General features: G+C 35.8%; 2 protein-coding genes and 1 long non-coding RNA gene across 22 annotated transcripts in view; 1 reads left to right on the top strand and 2 right to left on the bottom strand.

Moving 5' to 3' along the window:
- Positions 1-922: 922 nt before the first annotated feature.
- tardbpa (TAR DNA binding protein a) lies at positions 923-5,673 on the bottom strand. 6 transcript variants are annotated; one of them, XR_011008371.2, is made up of 8 exons: positions 5,006-5,673; positions 4,715-4,878; positions 3,698-3,838; positions 3,345-3,530; positions 3,182-3,266; positions 2,242-2,388; positions 1,715-1,986; positions 923-1,485 (listed from the first exon to the last, which is right to left on the bottom strand). XR_011008371.2 is itself a non-coding variant. In NM_198364.2 (7 exons), the coding sequence occupies exons 1-6, from the start codon at positions 5,244-5,246 to the stop codon at positions 2,294-2,296; spliced, it is 912 nt and encodes a 303-aa protein (NP_938178.1). In that variant the 5' UTR covers positions 5,247-5,640; the 3' UTR covers positions 928-1,485; positions 2,242-2,293. The 6 variants fall into 6 exon arrangements, 4 of the variants coding, with proteins under 4 accessions (NP_938178.1, NP_001349282.1, XP_073794270.1 ...); XR_011008373.2 differs by having other exon boundaries at positions 3,345-3,515; NM_198364.2 differs by lacking the exon at positions 1,715-1,986 and having other exon boundaries at positions 928-1,485; positions 5,006-5,640.
- Positions 5,674-5,686: 13 nt separating this feature from the next.
- The window catches only part of ciroz (ciliated left-right organizer protein containing ZP-N domains), a 54,627-nt gene continuing 37,594 nt past the window's right edge, over positions 5,687-22,719 (top strand). For 7 of the 14 annotated variants that reach the window (XR_012398580.1, XR_012398578.1, XM_073939122.1 and 4 more), the window contains exons 1-7: positions 5,687-5,747; positions 7,597-7,676; positions 7,760-7,861; positions 8,948-9,072; positions 9,179-9,322; positions 9,404-9,442; positions 9,526-9,663. Coding sequence is in view for 11 of the 14 variants with exons in the window: in XM_073939122.1 (XP_073795223.1) it covers positions 7,649-7,676; positions 7,760-7,861; positions 8,948-9,072; positions 9,179-9,322; positions 9,404-9,442; positions 9,526-9,663 (576 nt within the window). In the remaining 3 variants the exon portion in view is untranslated. Of the gene's footprint in view, positions 5,959-7,596; positions 7,677-7,759; positions 7,862-8,947; positions 9,073-9,178; positions 9,323-9,403; positions 9,443-9,525; positions 9,701-22,719 lie in introns of those variants that run through there. The other 7 variants (XR_012398579.1, XM_073939120.1, XM_073939128.1 and 4 more) reach the window with 2 other exon arrangements.
- On the bottom strand, positions 10,612-13,314 carry LOC137489134 (uncharacterized). Of its 2 annotated transcripts, XR_011008486.2 has the most exons (6): positions 13,277-13,314; positions 12,841-12,958; positions 11,757-11,883; positions 11,494-11,579; positions 11,143-11,185; positions 10,612-11,045 (listed from the first exon to the last, which is right to left on the bottom strand). It is a non-coding gene; the product is annotated as an uncharacterized lncRNA (long non-coding RNA). The 2 variants fall into 2 exon arrangements; XR_012398582.1 differs by lacking the exon at positions 12,841-12,958.

The following is a 22,719-nucleotide window of genomic DNA, read 5'->3' as shown; positions in this document are numbered from 1 at the left end:
TATTGTACAAATGTACACTAAAAAAATGTTGAGCTCCACACAATTACTTTGCTGCCCCGAAACAAATCAATGAAGTTAACGTAATTATTGTAAAATTTACTTTTTTTAAAAGTGGATAGATCATCAAACTGCACAACAAGAAACAATTACCTGCCTACTTTTTTAGGGGACAACTTAAATTAACAAACCAACACTAGTGGATTGCTAAGATTAGTATTGATCCAGATGTTCTAATTGGTTTGAGACAAAGCAGAAACAGAACTTGTCAACTAACTTTAATTCTTTTTATACTCAATTGATAAGTAAATTCTTATTGGATATTTTCCAATTGTTCTGCCTGCAGCATTCTAATTCTATTTAATATAAAACAAGTTTCTGACATTAAGCCTTTTTCTTTTGAATCACCAAAGAGCTTAATTATTACAATTAACTGATGTCCCACTTTTCCTGACTTTGACCATGTTAGCAGAATTAAAACAGTTTTAAATAAATTGTCACACTTCAGATAACTTAAAGTACAAATTTTTTGGGAGGTGTAAACAAGTTAAACAAATCATGTTTTCATAGGACCTACCTGTAACCACAACTCAAAGTTAATTGGCCAAGCATATCAATTCCATTGAAAAATGGCTTTTATTAAATTGTATAGCTCATGATACATATTTACGACAGAATTTATAAAAGTGCTGTGAAAAAAAAAACACTTACACTGCAGGTTTAAAAAAAACCTTAGCTGTTGTATAAACTAGGACAATATCTTAAGTTATCATTGAAAGATTTAATTAGCCATTAATCTCCTAATGCAGTGAAACCTGCAGTTCTACCATTACTGTGATTTCCCACACGAGAGTAGTATCTTTATGTTGTACTAGTATTGTTAAATTGTAGAAGACTAATGTTAACAATTAAACAAAAAAACAGATGCAATTCCTCTGTGCATGTTTATTAAGTACTTTGAAAAATGAATATCCTGCCAGTGACTCAAATCAATGACAACACAAACCCCACCCACAACAGGACACTGTATGAAAAATAGGCCTTTTCAACTTGCGGTAAACTGTATTTACAGTGAAGACAGATCATACACAAGCAATCAAACAAAAGAAGAAAGAAAGAAAGACTTAAAAAGCAAGATCAATGATTGCATTGACATCTTGCCTAAAACAGAGCTGGAAATACACACGGGCATGGACATGAAGTCATTTGTGATGGGGACTGATCCGTAAACCAACTGGTCGTTCTGCTTTTAGATTGCCTTGTACTGTCTTTAGTCATGCACTCCGGCCAATTGGGAATTGTCCGTTGTAATTTCAAAAAGGATTCCTGGGAAATCTGGTTAGTGAAGTGATGTAGTCCCTTTTCAGGTTAAAGGCATACAGCAGCAGTCTCCACAGATGGACTGTGTGAACTTCAGTCTTCAGCTCTTCCATTATTGACTTCACTCAGGGTTCTGAGGTAAACCTGGGCCAGCCGAGTCCAACGTCCCTATACATGCGAATTAAATAAGTGTTTGCAATTTAATTCATGTCTTGAAGCAAATAAGCCACTATCAAAATAACTAGTCAATTTTTTATTCGAGTTCCCTTAGAAGAATCACAAAACATAAAAAGCACTCAAAACACAACAAAAGCAACCTCCTCTGGTAGCATTCTTCACTTTCATCATCATCATCAATAACATCATCTCAGTTAAGCCACTCAGAGCTCACACTTGCCTTCATTCACACTGCCAACTCCCAGAAGCCCCGCCCACAGGCAGCATCACATCACGTTCACACATGAGTTTAGTAACAGCGAGATAGAACACACACACACCATACACAGCATTCACATCAAATATTAAGCAAGAACAAATACTTAATAGATCACAAACATTTCACTACATCTTTTTTTTTTTTTTTTAATTATGATTGCAATATAAGAAAGGGAGGAAAGGTAGACAGGACGAGAGGGGTGGAAGAATGGAAAAAATGTCCTTCAGATAGTCCTACAGAAAAACAAAAACATTCGCTGCTTTAAGTCACACTCGCTCACACAGGTTCTTCTCACAGTCACTTTTCAGCATTTCACACTTGCGTTCGTTCAAGTTCTCTCTCTCTCGCTCGCTCTCTCTCTCTCAACGCGTTCGCTCATTCAGTCTTTCACTCGTGGCGCACCAACAATCCATCACCAAATCACTCAGCTCTTAAAAAAGCGGACAGATTTCATCCATGAAAAAAGGGAAAAAAAAGACAACACCCACCGTCTAACACAGTATATGCAGAGTGAAGCTGTGCTCTTTGATGACAAAGCATTTACACATGGGAAGAAGGGAACTGATACTGAGATCGCTCGAACATTGCGGCCAACGAGGGGCTTCTTCCCGGGAAATTGGAAAAGAGGTGATGAACTGTAGAAGAGATGTATGAAGGCTTGACCATAAAAAACTTTTGAGGTACAAAAAAAACTGCAGAGAACACAACTCAAATGGCTTTCCACATGGAACATCTTTAAATGTACTGTATGTTGAGAGGGCCCTGAAATGCTAAGAGATACTCTGATATGTGGGCATACTGAAATAATGCCTCATACAAAATAAATTATCAATAATGAAAACTGAAAAGTGTTCATTCCACAACTAACTATCAATTAACCTTAAAGAGCAATCACTTTGTATATGAAGAACATTCAGTTTTACAAAATCAAAAGGCAAATATTTAAGGGAAATAATATGACTAAACTTTTTTTCTCTCAAAATACTTACCATATAATCTACATATTAGGATACTTTCAAGCCCCAAATCAAATCTCTCCCTACATTCCCCAACTGGACTTTGTCTCCATGCTAGATCCAAAACTGGAATTGAACCCACCAGCTGCAGCCGAATTGGTACCCGCCCCCCACCCCAGAGCAGCTGAGCTGCCAGCGTTGTAGTTATTGCTGCTTGCGCTGTAATTTTGGGTCTGATCTCTACTACCACTCTGCCCACTAGGGTTGGTGCCAGAGGCGGGTGTCTGGTTTTGCTGATTAGCAAGCATCCCCATCATACCCCAACTACTCTGAAGTGCTGCCTGCGCGGCTGCCATCATAGCTGGATTCAGGTTTAGGGCCCCAAAATTAACATTGCTGTTTGGACTGCGACTACTGCCAAAGCCCTGCCCCCCATACCCCCCAAAACGCCCACGATCCATCATTTGCCTACTATTATTGTGCTTAGGCTCAGCATTGGAGATGTGCACGCTGGTTCCTTTAATGATCAGGTCCTCGCCGCACAGAGACTGGGCAACCTGGAGGAAAACAAGCATGCGTTAATATAGGAAGAGAACATTGCAAAATTAAGACAGCAAAAGATACAGAAAACTGACCTGATCGTCTGCGAAGGTGACGAAGGCAAAAGCGCGGAAGGGTTTGGGGATGAATACATCTGTGACTTCGCCATACTGCATAAAAAACTGTCTGAGCTCATCTGCTGTCATGTCCTCAGTGCAGCGTCCCACAAACACTTTCCTGCTTCTCATAGGCTCATCAGGGCCAGCCTGTTCCAGGAAATACTAGATCATTTAATAGAAAACAGAGTCTACTCATGCATCCTTACAACATCAGAAGCATGATAAAACTATTAAAAGATGATCTGTTCATGTTGAAATGTAATTTGTAATGTGTACATCAAAACAGTAAATGTTTGTGTTATTTTGTTGCATTAGTGTTGCTCACGTACCTTTGAGTTGGGAAGTTTGCAGTCGCACCATCTTCCATCGATCATATGCCGCTGGGACATGACTTTTATTTGTGTTTCATAGTCAGTAAATCTTACAAAACCGAATCCTTTGGAATTTCCACTCTTGGCATCCCTTTTCACCTAAAAAAAAAACAAAACAAGTAATGGTCAATGTAACAGCTACCAATTACAAATGTATCACTAAATTAGAGGCATAGCTCAACTACAAATTTGATCTGCTAATAATGTGCCCTCAAGTCACCCAAAATATAGTTGTTTTTCTCATTAGGATTTTTTTTCCATTAGCACACAAGTTAGTTGAGACCGGTCCTTATTGATTCAGACAATTTTAGAATGAAGATTTTTTTTATTTTTTTTTTATCTAATACCTGTGGCTCCTGACGATACGTTTTGGGGGAGCAAAACAACTGGTCTGTGCAAGAGATATTTTACAGCATAATTGCCTTTAATCCACAGCCACTTACATTTGAGTCTGTGCCCATGCATTCATTATGCAACAAAATGCTTGTGACTGTTATGAATGCATTTAGGGCCATTTGCAGTGGCTGCATCAATAATATTCAGCAGTTACACTTTATAAAGCCACATACCTATTACTTTTTTTTGTTTTGCATGTTTTTCACCGTTGATTTGACATACTGTTGACTTTTTTTATTAACATTTTAACTATTGCTAAATTAAATTGAGCAACAGATACTGATCAAAACTTGTCACCACATACAAAAACAAAACATGCTCAATACTACTCGAAGGTGATGGCCAAGTGAACTTTTTTTGTTTGCCTTTGTAGTGATCTTGATGTAGGCCTAGATTTTAGGCCATTGTCTGTGCTCTAGATTTCAATTAATGTGTTACAAGTATTAAAGTCACACCATTTTGTTTATCTTTTTCAATGTAATTGATTTTGGCAAAAGAAAAATATAAATAATATGTGATATTTCATACCTTTTCAAAAAAAAAAAAAAAAAAACAACAACAAAGTTTGCTTATACTAACCTGCACCATGATCACCTCTCCAAAAGTGCCGAAATAATCTTTAAGGTCTTGCTCTGTTGTTTTCCATGGCAGCCCAAGCACAATCAAATCTGATGTCTTCTGGATGCCCCTCTTGATCTTCACCGCCGATGCGGCATCCATTTCATCCATCTTCCTCTTGTTATCTGAAAAGTGCATTCATTCAGTGATTGCAATAATAAGCAGGTCGAACCCATTATGATTGAGATAATAATAACCCATAATTAATTGATTTGCATCAATACAATTAAAATCTAGCAAATCTAACAATACCTTTTGGATAATTAACCACGTACACCAGATTGCCCCAGTCTGCTTCTGGTGCATGAAGAACCCCCTCCACTAGTCGGACCCCTCTCATGCACTGGGACACGGGGCTTCGGTATCTTAGGCCGCAGGCACCGGGAAACTGCGCGGCGACGGTGGAGAGCAGCACGGTGCCGTCCTCTTCGGACGGAATCTCCATCGGCTCCTCGTTTTCATCCTCCGCCACACGAATATAGCACTCCGTCATGATTACACCGAATGCGCGAGCTGTGCTAACTGTTTCCAACTCGATCAATAATTCAGCACTAAGGCAACAAACGGAGCCGAAACAGAAATTAGTACACCAAAACGACTTAATAAACACACTTGGCAACCAATTAGTTGGCTACACGAGTTGTGGCTATTGTTTACGTGCGACTGTTAGATAACGCGGGGTGCCATTAGCTGAGCTAAGCTAGTTGCTAACCGCGCGCACGCTAGAAATGAATGGGATGTCGCGACGCACCCTTTCCCGCCAGAAAATACGCTAAGCAAATATCACCTCATCGATTGTACCTGATTATCGACCGAATGTGCACAAAACAAGTAATTTAAAGTAATTACACAAAGAAAGCTCGTGGACTATTGCATCCAGTTTCTGCTCCGACCCCCTAAACTGATAAAATGGCCGCCCTGATGCGTCACTGAAGGAATGACGTCATCACTTTGGAGCGTCTCACCACAGCACATGGAGGGGTTTGGAAATGTAGTACGTTAACTTTTCAGTCGCAAAACGTAATTTGTTGTACACTTGGTCATTTGGTGTGGTTCTACTGTGTTAATTCATTTTCACGATAGACCGGTCGGGTTGTAATTTGTATTTAAAGTGGCTAAAAGAAATGTTGAAATAAAAGAATCCACTGGAGTATTGAAAGCTGGTTGAAAGCCTCTCATATCGCGCGGCCTTACAGGCCTTACAGGTTCGTTACATCAGGCCTAGAACAGACAAAAGCGCTGTAAAACAATAGCTTTAAAGACAAAGGCCCAAAACTACCTTGCAACCAAGTTAAATGTTTGTTCATATAGCATAAAAAATTAAAATGTAATAACCCTTTATTGTTTTCTCGAGCGTAAAAATGTGTACCGTTCAGTATTCCTTACCTTCAAGGAGTATAATGATGATCACCGAACAAAGAAGTCATATTTTAACCACAAAACAGAACAAAATTTATGTTTTTGTTTAAGTTTCTTGCTTAGTCCAGCTTCAAACGCACAATGCATCTTAAAACACTCATTCTTTGTCATTTTAAGTATTTCTTATTTACACTTATCAATCTAAACTCAGGCCTTCACTGTTTTACTGTTTTGTCATCAAGGCAATCATTTAAACTTTGATCACGTTTTCGATCACTGTGCACTTTTGTTATTTTAATTTACTTGACCTATTCGTTTTTAGTAACTAACAGATCAGATTATTCAATTGATCTTTACAGCTATATAGCGCTTTTACTATGTAGATTGTCTCAAAGCAGCTTAACATAGAAATTCTAGTAAACTGAAACTGTCAGTTCAGGGTAAGTTCAGTGTTTAAGTTTAGTTTTGTTCAGTTGGTTTAATATTCACTGCTGAAAGTCTTAACTGAAGAGAAAATCCAGTGATGCACATCCACATCATTATGTTTTTCATATCAATAGCTACAGTTTTTACACTGAATGCAGAGGAAGCTGTATGCCAAATAATTTGGCCTTCTTTAAGATTTGTGTCATTAAGTAGGCTTATGGGGAAAATAATCTCTATTTTAATGTTACTAGACTTTACTTGATGACTTTTGTTAAGCAGTCGGATCCATTTTATCATTAAAGGCAAAATAATCAGTGATTGAACAACAAGGTATACTAACTTTTTTGATCACTAGCCTATGTACTTTGGTAGTTTAATTTACTTTGTTTTTAGTAGTATCAGTTTTTTAGTAACTACAGATCAGATTATGTTGATTTTTCATTTCAACAGCTATATATTTTTACGCTCAATGCAGATGGAACTTTATAATACAAAATTTGGCATTCATTAAGATTTGTGTCTTAAGAAGGCTTATGGGGAAAAATAATCACTGTTGTAATGTTATCACTTTCAGTGTCAGTCCACCAATATTATACAAAAAGATCACAATTAGGGCTACATAAAGGTTTTAAACCTTGCATTTCACTAGATAACAGTAGTTAAGAAGCCAAATCCATTTTATTATTGAAGGCAAATGAATCGGTGAATGAACAACAGGAAGATAAATGTTTGTTGCCGTGCAGGTGCAGGTTTTCCTTTTTCCATTGCTTTTTTCACAATTGCTGGCCTGTATGTTGTAACATAATGACAGTGGGTCAGCCTAGTCTTCACACTCCCTTGTAATGTAAAAGCTCAAACACAGCTGACTTATTAGCAGTATAAAACACTTGTATCAGCACTATTTCTTCATGAACTAATGTACAATGAGCCATGGAGCTGACACTGACAAGAGTTTTGCTTATTTCAATGTATGCAAATATGCTTATGCTCTATTAGTGTTTTCAGCTGTACTTTTTTGCCAAAATGATTATTGTTTATGGTTTTTTTTTTTCATATAGACACTTCATTTTGCCTATATGGGGAAATGTGTTGCGGCAGAAGAGAGACTGGATGGGGAGTCCGTCTTCAAGCATGACAGGTACTGTAATTCTTAAGTTAAGCTATTTTGTTTTCACCGGAGTAAAACCATGTTGAAAAAGTGGCTGATATTCTTTTTTTTAGAGGGCGATGTGGAATGTTTTTCTGAGTACATGGAACTTTGGATCCATAGATTGAGAATTGAGGGATTGAGGCTTTGGCTTTCTGGAATATTAAGAATTCAAGGTGAGATATGGATATTTAATTACATAATGTAGCACATGTAAAGAAAACCTGTTTATATATATATATATATATATATATTACCCTTTATTTTAAACTTATTATTAATTTTGAAATTATACTTCTATATAAATGTAGAATTTGTTTATTAGCTGCTATAATACTTTCTGTAATTCTGTAATTGTCATTCTGTAAAACTCTGCTAATAGACTAGGGATTTCAGACCTTTTAGAAACATTTTAAAGTCAATTTCACTAGGTTTCAGTCAGATCTGCTTAAAGTTATATAAAATTGACAAACAGAATTTGTACATTTTATTTTAGCAGTTAGTTTGAATATTTTCACACTAGTATCAGAATGAAGGTTTCACTTAATTGTAGAACTTGATACAATGTTTATTCAAATAATCATTTTAAACATAACAAGCAGTTTCAAGTTTAATGTACTAATAAGTTCTGCTTTTACTTCCTACAAGCTTAAATTGAGTACTAATCTAGGATTGATATTTAAATGATATATATACTTTTTGCCTAAACTAACTTAATTATTTCTATGTATTATTTATCTAATTTTGTCTATGTATTATTTATTTAATCACAGAAACATTCTTTTTAATCGGTGTACATTTTAGTAAACACGATGCACAGACAACTTCTATTAAAATTAGATTTTAATCACTATTTTAAGAAATTATAAGGCTTTGTATGGCTTAATTCGGTTGCTTTGACAAAAAAATGGCTTTAGGACAAAAAAAAAACAATAAACAAAAAGAATAAATAAATAAAAGACAGTAATATTATTGCATGGTTTTAAACAAGATATTAACTCACAATATTATGACATTTATATTAATCTAATTAATAAAACAAATCTTAAATATGAACTAAATTTAATAAGTTTTATAGACTAGTTATTCAATTACTGATTTAGGTTATATCACACAGTAACACAGGACAATGTTAAATGTATGACTGACCAGCATTTTGAACAACAATGAAAAATAACTACCAAATTTGTTAAATTTTCAATTGATTTTACTGTATGCGTGTAAGTTTTCAACATTGTTTCTAAATCGCTCGCTTTGTCTAGTGGGTTTGGTGTCCATGGAGAATCTAAACCATCAGCTTTCGTCATGTGGATTTGCACTGCACAGAGATCTGGACAAAAACTATGTCTTCAGAGTCATGTACAGCGGATGCTTTGTCCAGTTAGAGGTCAGAAAAAGTCTTTGTTTATCACTGTAACACATGCACTTCACAGAATTTTGCTGGTAAAAACTGTCCTTTTTTCACACAATAGCATTTTGTTGTGATTTTACAGCACGGAAATTACGTGATTGTGCTGAACCTGTTGAAGAGAGTTAGTCGTTTTGGAGGCAGAACTCAGAAGTTTATGATGAAGTGTCCAGCAGTGTTAGCGCCTCCTAATAGAGAGTACATCCAATGTGATTCAGACTCCATTCAGGTAAGAATAACTGATTTAATGATTATCTTCTTGCTGTCTTGATCTCTCTTTTTTAAATTTTTGTTCTTTTTTGTGTGTAAGGTTACCAGAGAGATCCCTGTGGATAATTGGAATAATGAGGTAAATTTAAATAAATGTGTCATTATAAGAGGTCGATGAATTCATTTGATGTAATGATTCTGATGTGATTTTTTTCCACTCAGCTCGACTGGTCTCTTGCCTTGAGAGGGAGTCTGGTGGTGGCGTTGGAGGATTCCAGTCTTATTCAAATAAATGTTGAAATGCACAAACCGAACATTACAGTTCAAGGGAGGAGGGACACCATCTTAAGTCCTGTGCAGGTATGAGTTCATCATAGGTAATTGAAAATACATTTTCCTTTAATTTGTTTTGTGTGTTATATCTGTGATGGCATCTTTTAAAAATTGCATCTTAACTGTGCGTCATCGTTTTTAGAAAGCAGTTAATCAGTTATTGCAGTTTAATCAGTTTGTTAAAGATTTAAATGTGATTTAAAAACATATAATCAAATTATTATTATTATTGTCAGTATTATTCATTTTTAAATTTGTATTTAACTATATACACAATCATTTAGGGTCTTGAATGCCCACCAAATTTTAATTTATTTGATTTTTAAAAATACAGTAAACTATTATTATAATTAAAGTAACTGTTTTTATATAAATATATTTTAAAATGCAAATATATTCTGTTATGGCAATGCTTAATGTTCAGTATTTTTACTTGAGTCATGACTGTCCTTCAGATGGGTGTCACATGATCCTTCAGAAATCCTTAACTGTCATGTTTAATCAACTTTCTCTATTTTCTAAGGTTTCATCAATTCTTTGTTTTATGACCCTGCTTGAACTAAAATTATTTAAAGGTTTCCATGGGTCTTGGAATTTCTGGAAAATTATTGAATTTTAAAATGTTTGTCTACACAGCAAAATATGGGGACCCAAAACAACTCTATGGGTGTTAATTTCAACACTTTGAAAGTGTCTCATGGGGTCCACTCAAAACAGACTTAAATCAACACTTTCAAAAGGGTTGGCACATTGACACCGAAGTAAGGGTTAATTTTAACTCAGGGCAGAGTTAAAAAATGTAACTATATTTAACACCACCTGGTGTAATATATTGTTATTTTATTCAACTCTCTTGAGTGTAAATATGGTAAAAAGGTCAAATAGACTGTAAATTACAAAATAAAAAACATTTTATTAGAAAACATTCACAACTTCAACAATTCATTCAATTTTTAAAATGCAACAATGTCAAATATGCTTTAAATGTTTTATTAGTACAGACAGTATCAACAAAATATGATGTCCAAACTTGATGTTTCATCAGAGCAATTTGAAAGTTCAATATAGCGTCACTCATAGTTTTCTTCTGAACTCATAGTTTTCTTCTGAAATTACATTTTAAACAACTTGGCGTGCAAATCTTTCACTTCTGGTGTTTCCTTGGTCCTCCATATCAAACAGCAGTTTAAATGAAGGTATAAATGCTGTAAACTTGTGTGAAAACAAACTGGAGCTAGGAAATCTCATCAAGCATGTCCTGTGAAAGATGTGCTTCCCAGCCACAGGATGACCTTTTTATCCATGACGATGTACAGTAGCAGCTGCTGATCGCTCGTCTGGTGGTTCCTGATGCACGGATATACTGTAGGGTGATGCTCATCTAAGAACTCTTCAAGACTCCAGCATGACTAAGAAAAATGTTTGAAAACAAATTGCAATCAAATTCTATGATATATTTAAAAGAACATTTAAAGTAAATAAAACATTCAAGAAATCTAAACTCACCTTTTGAAAATCTACATGATGATCCACAACTTGACTCTCCCAGCTGGTTGAGGTGACAGGATATGGAAAAGTAGAAAAAACACATATATCACTGTTGGATCTCCAAAAACAATTAGGTTAACCACTATGACTAGAACTGGAAAAACAGGCAGCTGTCTGTCCAGAATCCTGAATTTAACACAACACTTGGAGCAAAATTTAGAGGAGCTTAAAATCTTTTATATCATTTAGTGATGCTGACTTCCCCAAAATATTGGCCACAGTGTAAAAAATATTCATAAACTTACAGTTTTCTGTAAGCGTGTGCGTGCGTGTGTGTGTGTGTGTGTGTGTGTGTGCGTGTTTCTTTACCAGATTCAACTTGTTAGGCCCTTTCAGGTCCAGTATTGACGCCACCTTTACTGGAGTCTAGCAGATGTTTCAGGTCCAAATATAATCTAAAATATTAGGATAAGCAGAAGAAGAAAAGGTACAAAGCAAAGAGCAAAACATTATTTAAGTAACCGTTCACCCACAATACAAAACTTATCACCTTCATGTCATTTGTTATTCTTTAATGCTCTAATACCCTCTCAGCTTATTGTGAAACAAATACAGAACTTTATCAAACATACCTTCATTATTATCACCACATATGACCAAGAAGGTGTGCTTGGTCATTTCACCAACTCTGGAAATACACCATCCGTCTCTAATCAGCCACCGTCACAGGGTCTTGTGTTATTGTACAGAGAACTGTGGCTGTTAAAAAACAACAACACATTAGTATCTAACACATATGCATAACCTTCAGATAAAAAAAGAGAGATGAACATCACAAAGTATGCCTCACACATTTTCACATATCTTTTGATTCAGATGTTGATTATTGATAATAAATCTACAAATCAAACCTGTATCATCATTAGGCTGCTCAAATATGAATCAGTTGATTAATTTTACAGACAGGTGGCTTTTTACAACGCACTAATAAAACGGAAATGTTGTGTACAGTACATGCTAAGTTTAGCCTATAGTTTTAAGCACAACATCATGCGGGAGAAAAAGCTTGACTAAGATGTTCCTGACAACAGAAATAGCCTAACTTACTAACGTCAGACATCCCGAGTTGGGAAAAGTCATTTTCGGGGGATACAGAGTTGATTTGCGGGAGGTAGCGGGAGAGATGAGTACCTAAAGAGCATGGGATGAGTTGCGCGCGACGTACCTGAAGAGCGGTGGGGGTGACTTGCGCGCGACGTACCTGAAGAGCTGGGAGGGATGCGGTGGAGAGGGGTGTGCAAAGTGTTTAATGACCGGGCGGGAGACGCGCGATTTCCAGGAGATTATCATTCATTTGCGGGCATCTACTTGGGCATCTGGGAGTCTCTGTGCATTTGCGGGATAACGTTAACGTTAGTCCCGCAACTTCCGGGAGACTTCTGTAACCTTAAATGTCTGATAAAGTGCAAACGCGGTCATTTAAAGACATTAATGTTAACATTCCGACTTTAATGGTTGTCAACACTTAATATAATTCAAGCGTACGTTATCACACGAGTCTAAGTTATGGACTAACGGTATATGGACGGCCACGAATGAACCAGTTTAAAAGGGCCGCGGTGTTTAAAATAACCAAATTAACGTACACGAATAACAAACAATCATTTGTTTCAGTCAGGAAGCCTTTTACAAGTAAGCATATGTTCATTTACTCACCAGATATGTTTTAGAAACTCTCCAGAGCTTATGGAAACCGTCCTGTGTTGCCGTTAGCATCCGGGCAGAGTAAGTTAGGCTAACGTTAGGCGGCTCCGGGGATTCCCTCGCTAGTTTGCTTGGAATTAAAGGAGAAGTGTCGATTTTATTTTACAGATGGGTAACAACGCACAAAATGGCATTAAGCGTGACAGAAATGTGTTGAACATGTACATTTGATGTTTTTATGCACTATGTATGCGTGGGCATATATAAACATTCTTGAAAAGAAGTCAATAGTAATGCAGTTAAGCTAGATACACAAACGACCATGAATGAACCGCAGAAGTTTAAAATTGTCACTCCATTCTAAAGTTATTAACTTAACAACATGTTTACAACTGTATTTCCTTAAAGAAAGTCAGTAAAATACCAACATTTAGGTAGTTTGACTCACCAGTTGCTGTTCTAAACCTCAGATGGAAAATGGCGTCTGGAAAATTCTTCAGTGACTGGGGCTGCATGAATTCCCGGATGTTGGAAATAACACCACCAAGTGTTGAAAAGATAACTCCTTGATTTCGCACTGAATAAAATCAATTCTAACTCTTATTATATTCATTTATCAAAATCTAACTCTTTAACGTCAACACTTTACTCTCAAATGCTTCAACACCGAGAATTTAACTCTGATGAATTTGCTGTGTATGCATTTTATTTCGTTTATTTATTTTATTTGCCCCAATCATGGTATATCAGGGATTTTTGTTTGCAATTTTAACATTTAACATCCTGTTAACACTTCACATAAATAACCAACACACTAGATTTGGTTCCTGTATTCAGTTAACAGTCCCAAGGGTATTGGCAGAACTTGGCAAACGTGCTTTTTCTTTTTATGCTCCTTGGGCTTGGAATGACCTACAAAATCAGCTTAATCTTGACACACTTCCGACTCCGAGTACTTTTAAACATCTTCTGTGCAACGTCTTAAAGGATACTTGTAATTGTTTTTTATGATCTGACCTTTTTTTTTTTTTTTTTTTTTTACAAATGGTGATTTTGTAATTTTTTTTGGTTTTGTTTTTTGTGTGAAACAAAATGGCTGCCTGCCGTCTGGACCAGGTCTCACTGGAAGAAGAGACACTACTGTTTCAATGTGATCTCCTGGCTAAATAAAGGAAATAATTATAATAACAACAATAATAATAATAACATTTAACATGTTCCAGGCAAATTGTTTTGCAGATCGTTATAGTTGGGTATTTTTCATCTTATTCCTTTTCCTGCTTGTCAACTAGCAAAAAGTCACCTATACTTGTTAACTAAGTCAAAGTGCTATGTAGTTATAATGTTACCTAGCTAGCTTGATATATTTAAAAGTTGTTTTGATAAAAAAAATTAGCCTGTGATAAGTAACATAAGTGTTCGCTGACAGAATTGAAAAATCTAAACATAGCCCTTCACAGTTATCAGTGCTATAGGCTTATTGAAAAGGGTCCGTGTATCATCCGTTCATTTGATTATTCCTTTTATTACGGAAAACGAAACATCAGAAAAACGATGAATATTTCGTTTTTCTGTTTATTCTGTAGGCAGAAAAAACGGAAACTCATCTGTTATTCTGCTTATTAACTTAAAACGAAATATTAAAACAAACACAAAACCAAAACGAAATAATGAGTCAAAAAATGGTCCGTGTACGGTCCGTGTACATTTTGTTCATTTGTTTTCCATTTTCAAACGGAATAAAGGAAATGGAGAAAACGGCCGTTTTTCCGTTTTTCTTTTGCTCACGAGAAAACGAAAAAACGAGATTTTGGCTGGATTTTCGTTTTTTGGTTTAGGGTAGGAAAACGGATAAACGACTTTAAAATTCATTTTACACATGTAGGCGGTGCTGAAACGCCCACTTTCCTCTAATTGGTCAACCAAATCTGCGCTCGTGACGTCACCCTCAAAATAAAAGCCTTACACGCAGGCTTTTAATTATTATTATTTAATTATATATATAAACAAAGTTTACATATTCTATCATTTGAACCACACACAGTTAGCAGGCTTACATTCATTGTGTATGTATAAATTAAATAAAAACGTAAATCAGCAGTATTCTTAGACATTTGTCATTAAAATAAGGTCATAGTTCACTGCTGTGCACCTGATGCTGAGCAAAGAAAGCCATTTCCGAGCAGCACCTGGTTTACATGATTGTTTCAGAGCTATTGTAGGCCTAAATAATAGCCTACTCTGTATAAAATAATAATTTATTATTATTATTATTATTATTATTATTATTATTATTATTATTATTATTATTATTATTATTATAAGGCCTATTATTATTAGTATTGTAATTATTATTATTTACTTAGTTATTCAATGGTTGTAAGAACACATTGGACCCTGCATGGGGCTATAATAAATAGTACCATTTGTTTCTATTGGATTTTCTCCTATTTTAATTTAATATATGCCTTTAGCCGATTGTAAATATTTATTTGATCATTAATACTTTTTTATTGCAACGTCAAAGTAGGCCTGTCTTATTATTATTATTTTTTGTTATTATTTTGTCGTTGTTGTTGTTATTATTATTGTAGCAGGGACATAGCCACAGGTGTGGCAGAGTGTGCTGGTACCCAAAAGTGGCATCTTACACCTGAAAATAGATGCCTTCGCGCTCAAGCGTGCGCAAAAAACTTGCACAGGCAAAAGTAATGATGAATGTGTTGAAGGAAAAAAAAACATTCTAATTATTTGTTAATAAAATAGTGCAACATTATTCTCAGTCAGTGTAGGCTGAAAAAAATTAAGATCGCCAGCATTTCAAGGGTGGTTTTATTTTTAGTTCATTGCTGTGACGCGCTATATTTCACTAAGGCTGCATGAGACTGCGCATCTTGCTTATTTTCTCTATTTTACATACATAACATATCATACAGTCCAGGTTCTACCGTTCTAGTGAGTGCGGGGCATTGCTTTACAGTGGTAAAGTGGATTTTTTCTTGGCAAATTCATAATGATTCACTTTGTTTAGTAATAAATTTCATAGTTATAAAATAACTACATTTCAAGAATATGTTAACACTTTCAACTATTTAGGATTATTTATTGCATCAAAAGTAATTTCAAAGTAACATTAAATGTACGTATAAACTGCTTAATTTGTGTGTGTAAACACCTAAGATGCAAAAAGCTTATTTAGACCAGAATAGGCCTACTAAATGCAACGGTCAATGTATGTAAACTTATGACCTAAAATGTCTTAAATGACTAAATTTAAGTCTTTTTAAGTTTTTAAATAATTTAAGTTTAACATAAATGATTTAAACTTTAAACTTCAAATTAACAGAGTATGGCAAATAAATTGTTTATTAAATGGAGGTCAGGTGTCTATCTTAATTATAATTATTAAATATTATGACACTATAATTCAGTGGTGTATTGGAGAGTACGCACCTTTTAATTAATTAATTTTAAATAAGTGGTTTATCCTAAATAAAATGCAATGGGATCGGTGTGCAATGAATAGTTTGAAAACCCCTGGTTCAGACTAGACGAGCTAGCTGTCTGTGCGCTGCGCTAATAACTTGGCATTTGCTCTTTTCGGTGCTGCCAGATGCATTTATAGTGCATAAAAAATAAAAAAGGTAATTCGGTAAAGCGCGCGATGCGCGCAGAAATAAGCGCACTATATGCATATGTCGAATTAAGTTCTCTTTTTCTTTAATCAAGACTTTTACATTCGAGGAATTACAGTTATTAATAGCTTAGTCCTTATAAACGATCAGTTTATAAAATACACAATTTACGGATCAAGCCTAATGAAGAATAAGAAGAATATGCAACGCATTATGATCCTTGAATGATCAGAGCGCATTTATATAAATATATATTTTATATAATCAATAATATTAAAAAACATTATACATTTAAAGTAATGGAACATTATATGTTATAAAATCTAAACTATTATTTAGGCTACAGGCTAAATAAAGGCGACTTTTCGGGGCTGTTCAGCGCGTGCGTCAAAGAAAAGACATGACACAATCTCTATAAAAACTTGTTGTTTATTTACAATATCTAAAGGGATATAAAACATCTAACATGCATCTCCATTCTCAACGAGTTTCTGTGTTCTGCATCCTTCACAGACCGAGGTCTCATTCCGAGGTAATCTGTAAATATTCTCATTTGGTTCTGGCACATGCTTGATTAAAGGTGAAACTGACCGGCGCAACGGATGATTTGTCATCTAGGGTGACTACAGTTATAATACAGGTTATGGAACTATTTCACTTTAATTTCATATTATTATTTTATTAAACAAACAAACCAGTTTTTGTTTTGGCTCTGCATGCAGCGTATTGAATCTTTGAAGCATTACACTTCAAATGTTATTCCTTTTTTTTTTATTGTATTTTTAATATTTTTAATTATACAACACAAAATTGGTTCTAAACAGATACATTTTCCTATAGGCTATGATGAAGTGTATATTTTTGTTCACACAGGTCCTATACAAAACTGTGTGGATGGATGATTTGTTTCTTCGTGAAAATCACTCATTTAATAAGCAAAACAGGCCAAAATGTTGTTTAGCTTGCGTCAAACTGGATGGACAATTTACAAACATATTGAATACAAAGGCTGGTTATTTTATGCAATGAGGGACAATAGGCCTATTACAAATTAAAGAAAATTATTTGCATATTAAAACGAAAATATATAATACAACAACAGATCCTACCTCGTAAGAAATAACTTTAGATAATGTAAATAAGCATCAAGTTTTTTTTTTGAGATTGTGTGTCTAATTCAATGGTGTAGTGCGTTCGCGTGGGTTTCCTCCGGGTGCTCCGGTTTTCCCCACAGTCCAAAGACATGCGGTACAGGTGAATTGGGTAGGCTAAATTGTCCGTACTGTATAAGTGTGTGTGTGTATGTGTGTATGTTTCCCAGAGATGGGTTGTGGCTGGAAGGGCATCCGCTGCGTAAAAACTTGCTAAATAAGTTGGCGGTTCATTCCGCGGTGGCGACCCCAGATTAATAAAGGGACTAAGCCGACAAGAAAATGAATGAATAATGTGCAATACTAATTTAAAATACGTATCACTAACCTTATATGTGAAATAGCAGGGCCCGCTGTAGCACTTTCTAAAAAGAGCAAATGTCAAATTATTAGCGCAACGCACATGTAGCGAGCTCATCTGTTTTTTTTCTGTTTTTCTCACAATTTTTTTTATCAACTATAATGTGTTTAATTAGTTAATTTGAAATTTATTTCATTATTCCAGCAATAATTGTTGAGTGAAAGAATGCGCTAGAAATATGCATTGCGGCTCCCTTTATTGTACAGGCTTATTGCACTTAAACTTTTTTAGGTTCGGCTCTCGAATTAGTAAGGTTATGAGTAAATGTTATTTAAAATATTTAAAGCCTGCCATCTAGCCTACAATAACAGCAAATTTAATAATAAAAAATAATAATAAGACAGGCCTACTTTGGCGTTGCAATAAAATAGTTTAATTATCAAATAAATAATTACAATATATAATTAAAATAGGAAGAAATAAATGAAAACAAATGGTACCCTTTGTTTTTATAGCAGGGCCCAAAGTGTTCTTATTCTGGTTCTGCTAACAACTATTAAAAAGAAAAAAAAACACACCAAACAATAAAAACACTGGTAACTGGTAATAATAATAATAATAATAATAATAATAATAATAATAATAATTATTATTATTATTATTATTATTATTATAAAGCCCTTGCTCTGAAACAATCATGTAAACCAGGTGCTGCTCGGAAATGGCTTTCTTTGCTCTGCATCAGGTGCACAGCAGCAAGAAGCTTGGCAGTGAACTATGACCTTATTTTAATGACAAATGTCTAAGAATACTGCTTTACGTTTTTATTTAATTTATACATACGCAATGAATGTAAGCCTGCTAACTGTGTGTGGTTCAAATGATAGAATATGTAAACTTAGTTAATATATAATTAAATAATAATAATTAAAAGCCTGCGTGTAAGGCTTTTATTTTGAGGGTGACGTCACGAGCGCAGATTTGGTTGACCAATTAGAGGAAAGTGGGCGTTTCAGCACCGCCTACATGTGTAAAATGAATTTTAAAGTCGTTTATCCGTTTTCCTACCCTAAACCAAAAAACGAAAATCCAGCCAAAATCTCGTTTTTTCGTTTTCTCGTGAGCAAAAGAAAAACGGAAAAACGGCCGTTTTCTCCATTTCCTTTATTCCGTTTGAAAATGGAAAACAAATTAACAAAATGTACACGGACCGTACACGGACCATTTTTTGACTCATTATTTCGTTTTGGTTTTGTGTTTGTTTTAATATTTCGTTTTAAGTTAATAAGCAGAATAACAGATGAGTTTCTGTTTTTTCTGCCTACAGAATAAACAGAAACACGAAATATTCATCGTTTTTCTGATGTTTCGTTTTCCGTAATAAAAGGAATAATCAAATGAACGGATGATACACGGACCGAAAAGATTGAAGGCCCTTGAAATTAAACTTTGTCCAACTTTCCGTCCAGCACAGTCTTGGGCTTTAGCACTGTATAGTAAACATATGCAACCTGACAACATGGTAAAATATATTTTTCTCATTTGAATCATTATGTGGGTCCGTGTATCATCCGTTCATTTGATTATTCCTTTTATTACGGAAAACGAAACATCAGAAAAACGATGAATATTTCGTTTTTCTGTTTATTCTGTAGGGGTCTAGTGATATTATGTTGTCTGCCATGTATATTCAGATTTGTATCATGGTCAGTGGGCAGACAGATTACATCTACAACATCCCATCTGATGGTAAAGATGGCGGTTAAAAAAGAGGGTATGAATGTTGACATGGGTCATGATTTTGATTATGACTTTGACGATAACAGTAGCTACATGGATATGGATAAAGAAAAACCGTAAACAAATTGAGAACAAAATTTTAGGTAACAGCTGTTACTTAATTGGGAAAATATTAACGGACCTGACTTTTTGAAATTTGAGATAACTATCTGCTTGCTTATGTGTATTTTGGGTCTATCCAAACAAAAACAGCAAACTGCATGAGTTGGTATGTTCTGTAACAAGTCTTAAAAGAGTGATCATTTGCATGAAAATCGAGAGAAGAGTGTAAATGTGATGTATGTTTAAGAGTACAGAAACAACAATGTGTTCCTATGTTTCTGAGTGTTATTGATGAATTGATAATGTAGAGTGTTAATAATTTTTTAACTGATTGAAGAAATGCTTTCAGAATTTTGTTGTGTGAACAAATCAATAATGTGAAAATAACAGGCAATTTCTGTGATTTGAACCTCTGAGGGGTGACTGAGGGTCTGATTTCGGTCAGGAGCGCAATAACAGTGATTATTCGTTTAGCCCGGCTCCCAGGGAAGAGGGATGTTTTGAAAGGTAACTCTTAATGGGGAAACTATATTAAGAAGAGTGTTTAAACATCTCTAGTGTATTTGATGTGAGCAGAAACCTGTTAAATGATTAACCAGTGTGATTTTAGAAATCAATTGAAAAATGAATTTAATAATGAGTTATCAATGAATGATAAAAAGAGAGGAATTGTAATGGAAATTCATTTTAGATAAACATGTGTAGTGGAAACTTACAGCAGAAACAGCGGAGCACCTGATGCACGTACAGAATGGGCCTTATTAGGATTTGACCTTGCAAGCAGTACAAACTAGATAGAACAGTGAACATACTTTGCTTCAGTGTCTCATTCTGTAGAAACTGTCGTCAGAATGGGCAGTATTAGGGTTTGACCTTGTAAGCAGTAAAAACCAGATAAAAGGGTGAACACACTTGACTTCAGTGTCTCACTCTGCAGAAACTGTTGTTGCTGTATGACTGTGACCTTCTTTGCAAAGAATAAAAGCTTTGAAAAGACATTCCGAGTAAGACTTTGTTTCTTGACCACAGAGAGCACCTCTTTAAAGAAAATTGCCACTACAATTTGGTGTCAGAATAGTGGGATGTCTTGGAGGAACTTTTCCGGACCCTGCGGACGGTGACTGATCATCCTGGGACTTCGTGTCACAGCCCTGCCCCGCTCGATTGAGGGTTGAGGGGCCGACCGCAGGGCTCGGAGGGGAACCCCACTGACATCTGGGAAAAAGAACTCAAGTGGCATCTGAACTCTCTGGTAAGAGACAAATTCTTTGTTTGTTACTAAAAGAAAATTGAACAGTTTTGGGCATTTGATTAGGCAATTAAAAGGGTTTTTCACTGTAATTTGGGCCATCACCATGCTGGTAGATCTGTCTCTGTGGGATAGCAGCGTGATTAATGCAAGTGAGATCTGACATCAGGTGGGGATCGAGACCTTTTTACAAGTGAGATCTGGCGTTTAGCTGAGATCAAGACCTTACACAAGTGAGATCTGGCGCCTGACTAAGATCAAGACCTTTTTAACACGTTTGGCTAGCTAACTGCGATTTACTCCCAGGAGGGGGTTGAAATCAGGGGGCTGTGCGATTTACTTCCAAAAAGAGGTTGAAATCTAGGGCTGTGCGATTTACTTCCGGAAGGAGGTTGAAATCAGGGGCCAAGCGATTTACTTCTAAAAGGGGGTTGAAATTGGGGGCCACAAAATTAGAGCTGGAAAGCTTAACTTTTCGATTTTAGGTGAAAAATCGAAATCTGTTGGAGACGTCCGACAGATTAATAGGTACCGAAAAAGTCCAGGGGAAAGATTGTTGCCAGCATGGGGAAGTCTCAAAGCAAAATAAAAAGATATGATACACCGGTGTTTTGGAATATGGGAAATTTATACGGCAAAAGAAAAAAAAAAAAGAAAAAGGCATGCAAGAGATAGGAAAACAATAAAGTATCACAAGTTTCTAAGGGAAAAGGAATGTTGAGTGTTACTAGGTTAAACATAATGAAAAAGCAGAAGGAAAAGCAGGTTGTTGTTGTTGTGAAAGGCATGTGTGTGTGTCGTATGGAGACACTGTTGATTGTTGGCTCAGGGAGGCAGATAAGAGGCAAAGAGGAAAATGCTGCAGAGGCAGCTGGCATGTAGGGAAAAGAATGAAGGAGATAAAGTGAAAGAAAAATGTGAATGTGTGAATGAAAGATTAATTAGCACCACTAATCCTTTCTATACATCTGTTTCCATACATGCACCGCCGTACCATCACTATCCCGTGGCTGAGCTGCGAGCCCTGAGAACTGACCCAAACCTCAACTGCTACTGTCCCAGAAGACCTCCGACCGCACCAACGAAATTCCCACCTCAAGCGAGTGGAGGACATCTGTTTGAACTGGAGAAATGGACATTTAACGGACATTCTGCTGTGTGCTCAACATGCTGAAGACAAGCTGACAATGAAGCAAGAGCAAGACAAGAAGAAAGCAGAAAGGGAGCTGTGCATGGCTCTGGTACAAGTGGCCAACCAAAGATCCAACCAACACCTGACAACCAAGTTCAAAGGTGACAAAGGTGTCAAGGGGGAGAAAGATACTAGATGGAGAAACTGGAATGTGACGTATGGCGATGAAACCTGCAGAGCCTGTCGTGCACGTGATGTGAACCGGTACCAAATGTCTGCGCTTGCAACCGAGATGGACTTTTGGTTAAGGATTGACCCGAAAGGCGCTAACCAACAACGAGGAGCTGATGTGCGGAGAGGGAAGAGCAGAATGGAGAGGGTCTGGGCAAACAGCCAACAGCTACAGTAAAGGGAAGTGAACATTTTTTACTAACATGTTTAAATGCAGACACATTTTTATACACACATATTCACATACACTGACAAACTGGCTCTCTGCAATGAAGGAAAAGCTTGCATTTCCCACTGTAAATTTGGCATTGTTTTTAATAGTGAAGCATTTTTTTTAAATATGCAAAATA

The sequence above is a fragment of the Danio rerio genome, chromosome 23, assembly GCF_049306965.1.
Source record: "Danio rerio strain Tuebingen ecotype United States chromosome 23, GRCz12tu, whole genome shotgun sequence".
NCBI lineage: Eukaryota > Metazoa > Chordata > Actinopteri > Cypriniformes > Danionidae > Danio > Danio rerio.
The sequence above is the reverse complement of the archived record's forward strand: the minus strand, read 5'-3'. Positions and strand labels throughout refer to the sequence as shown.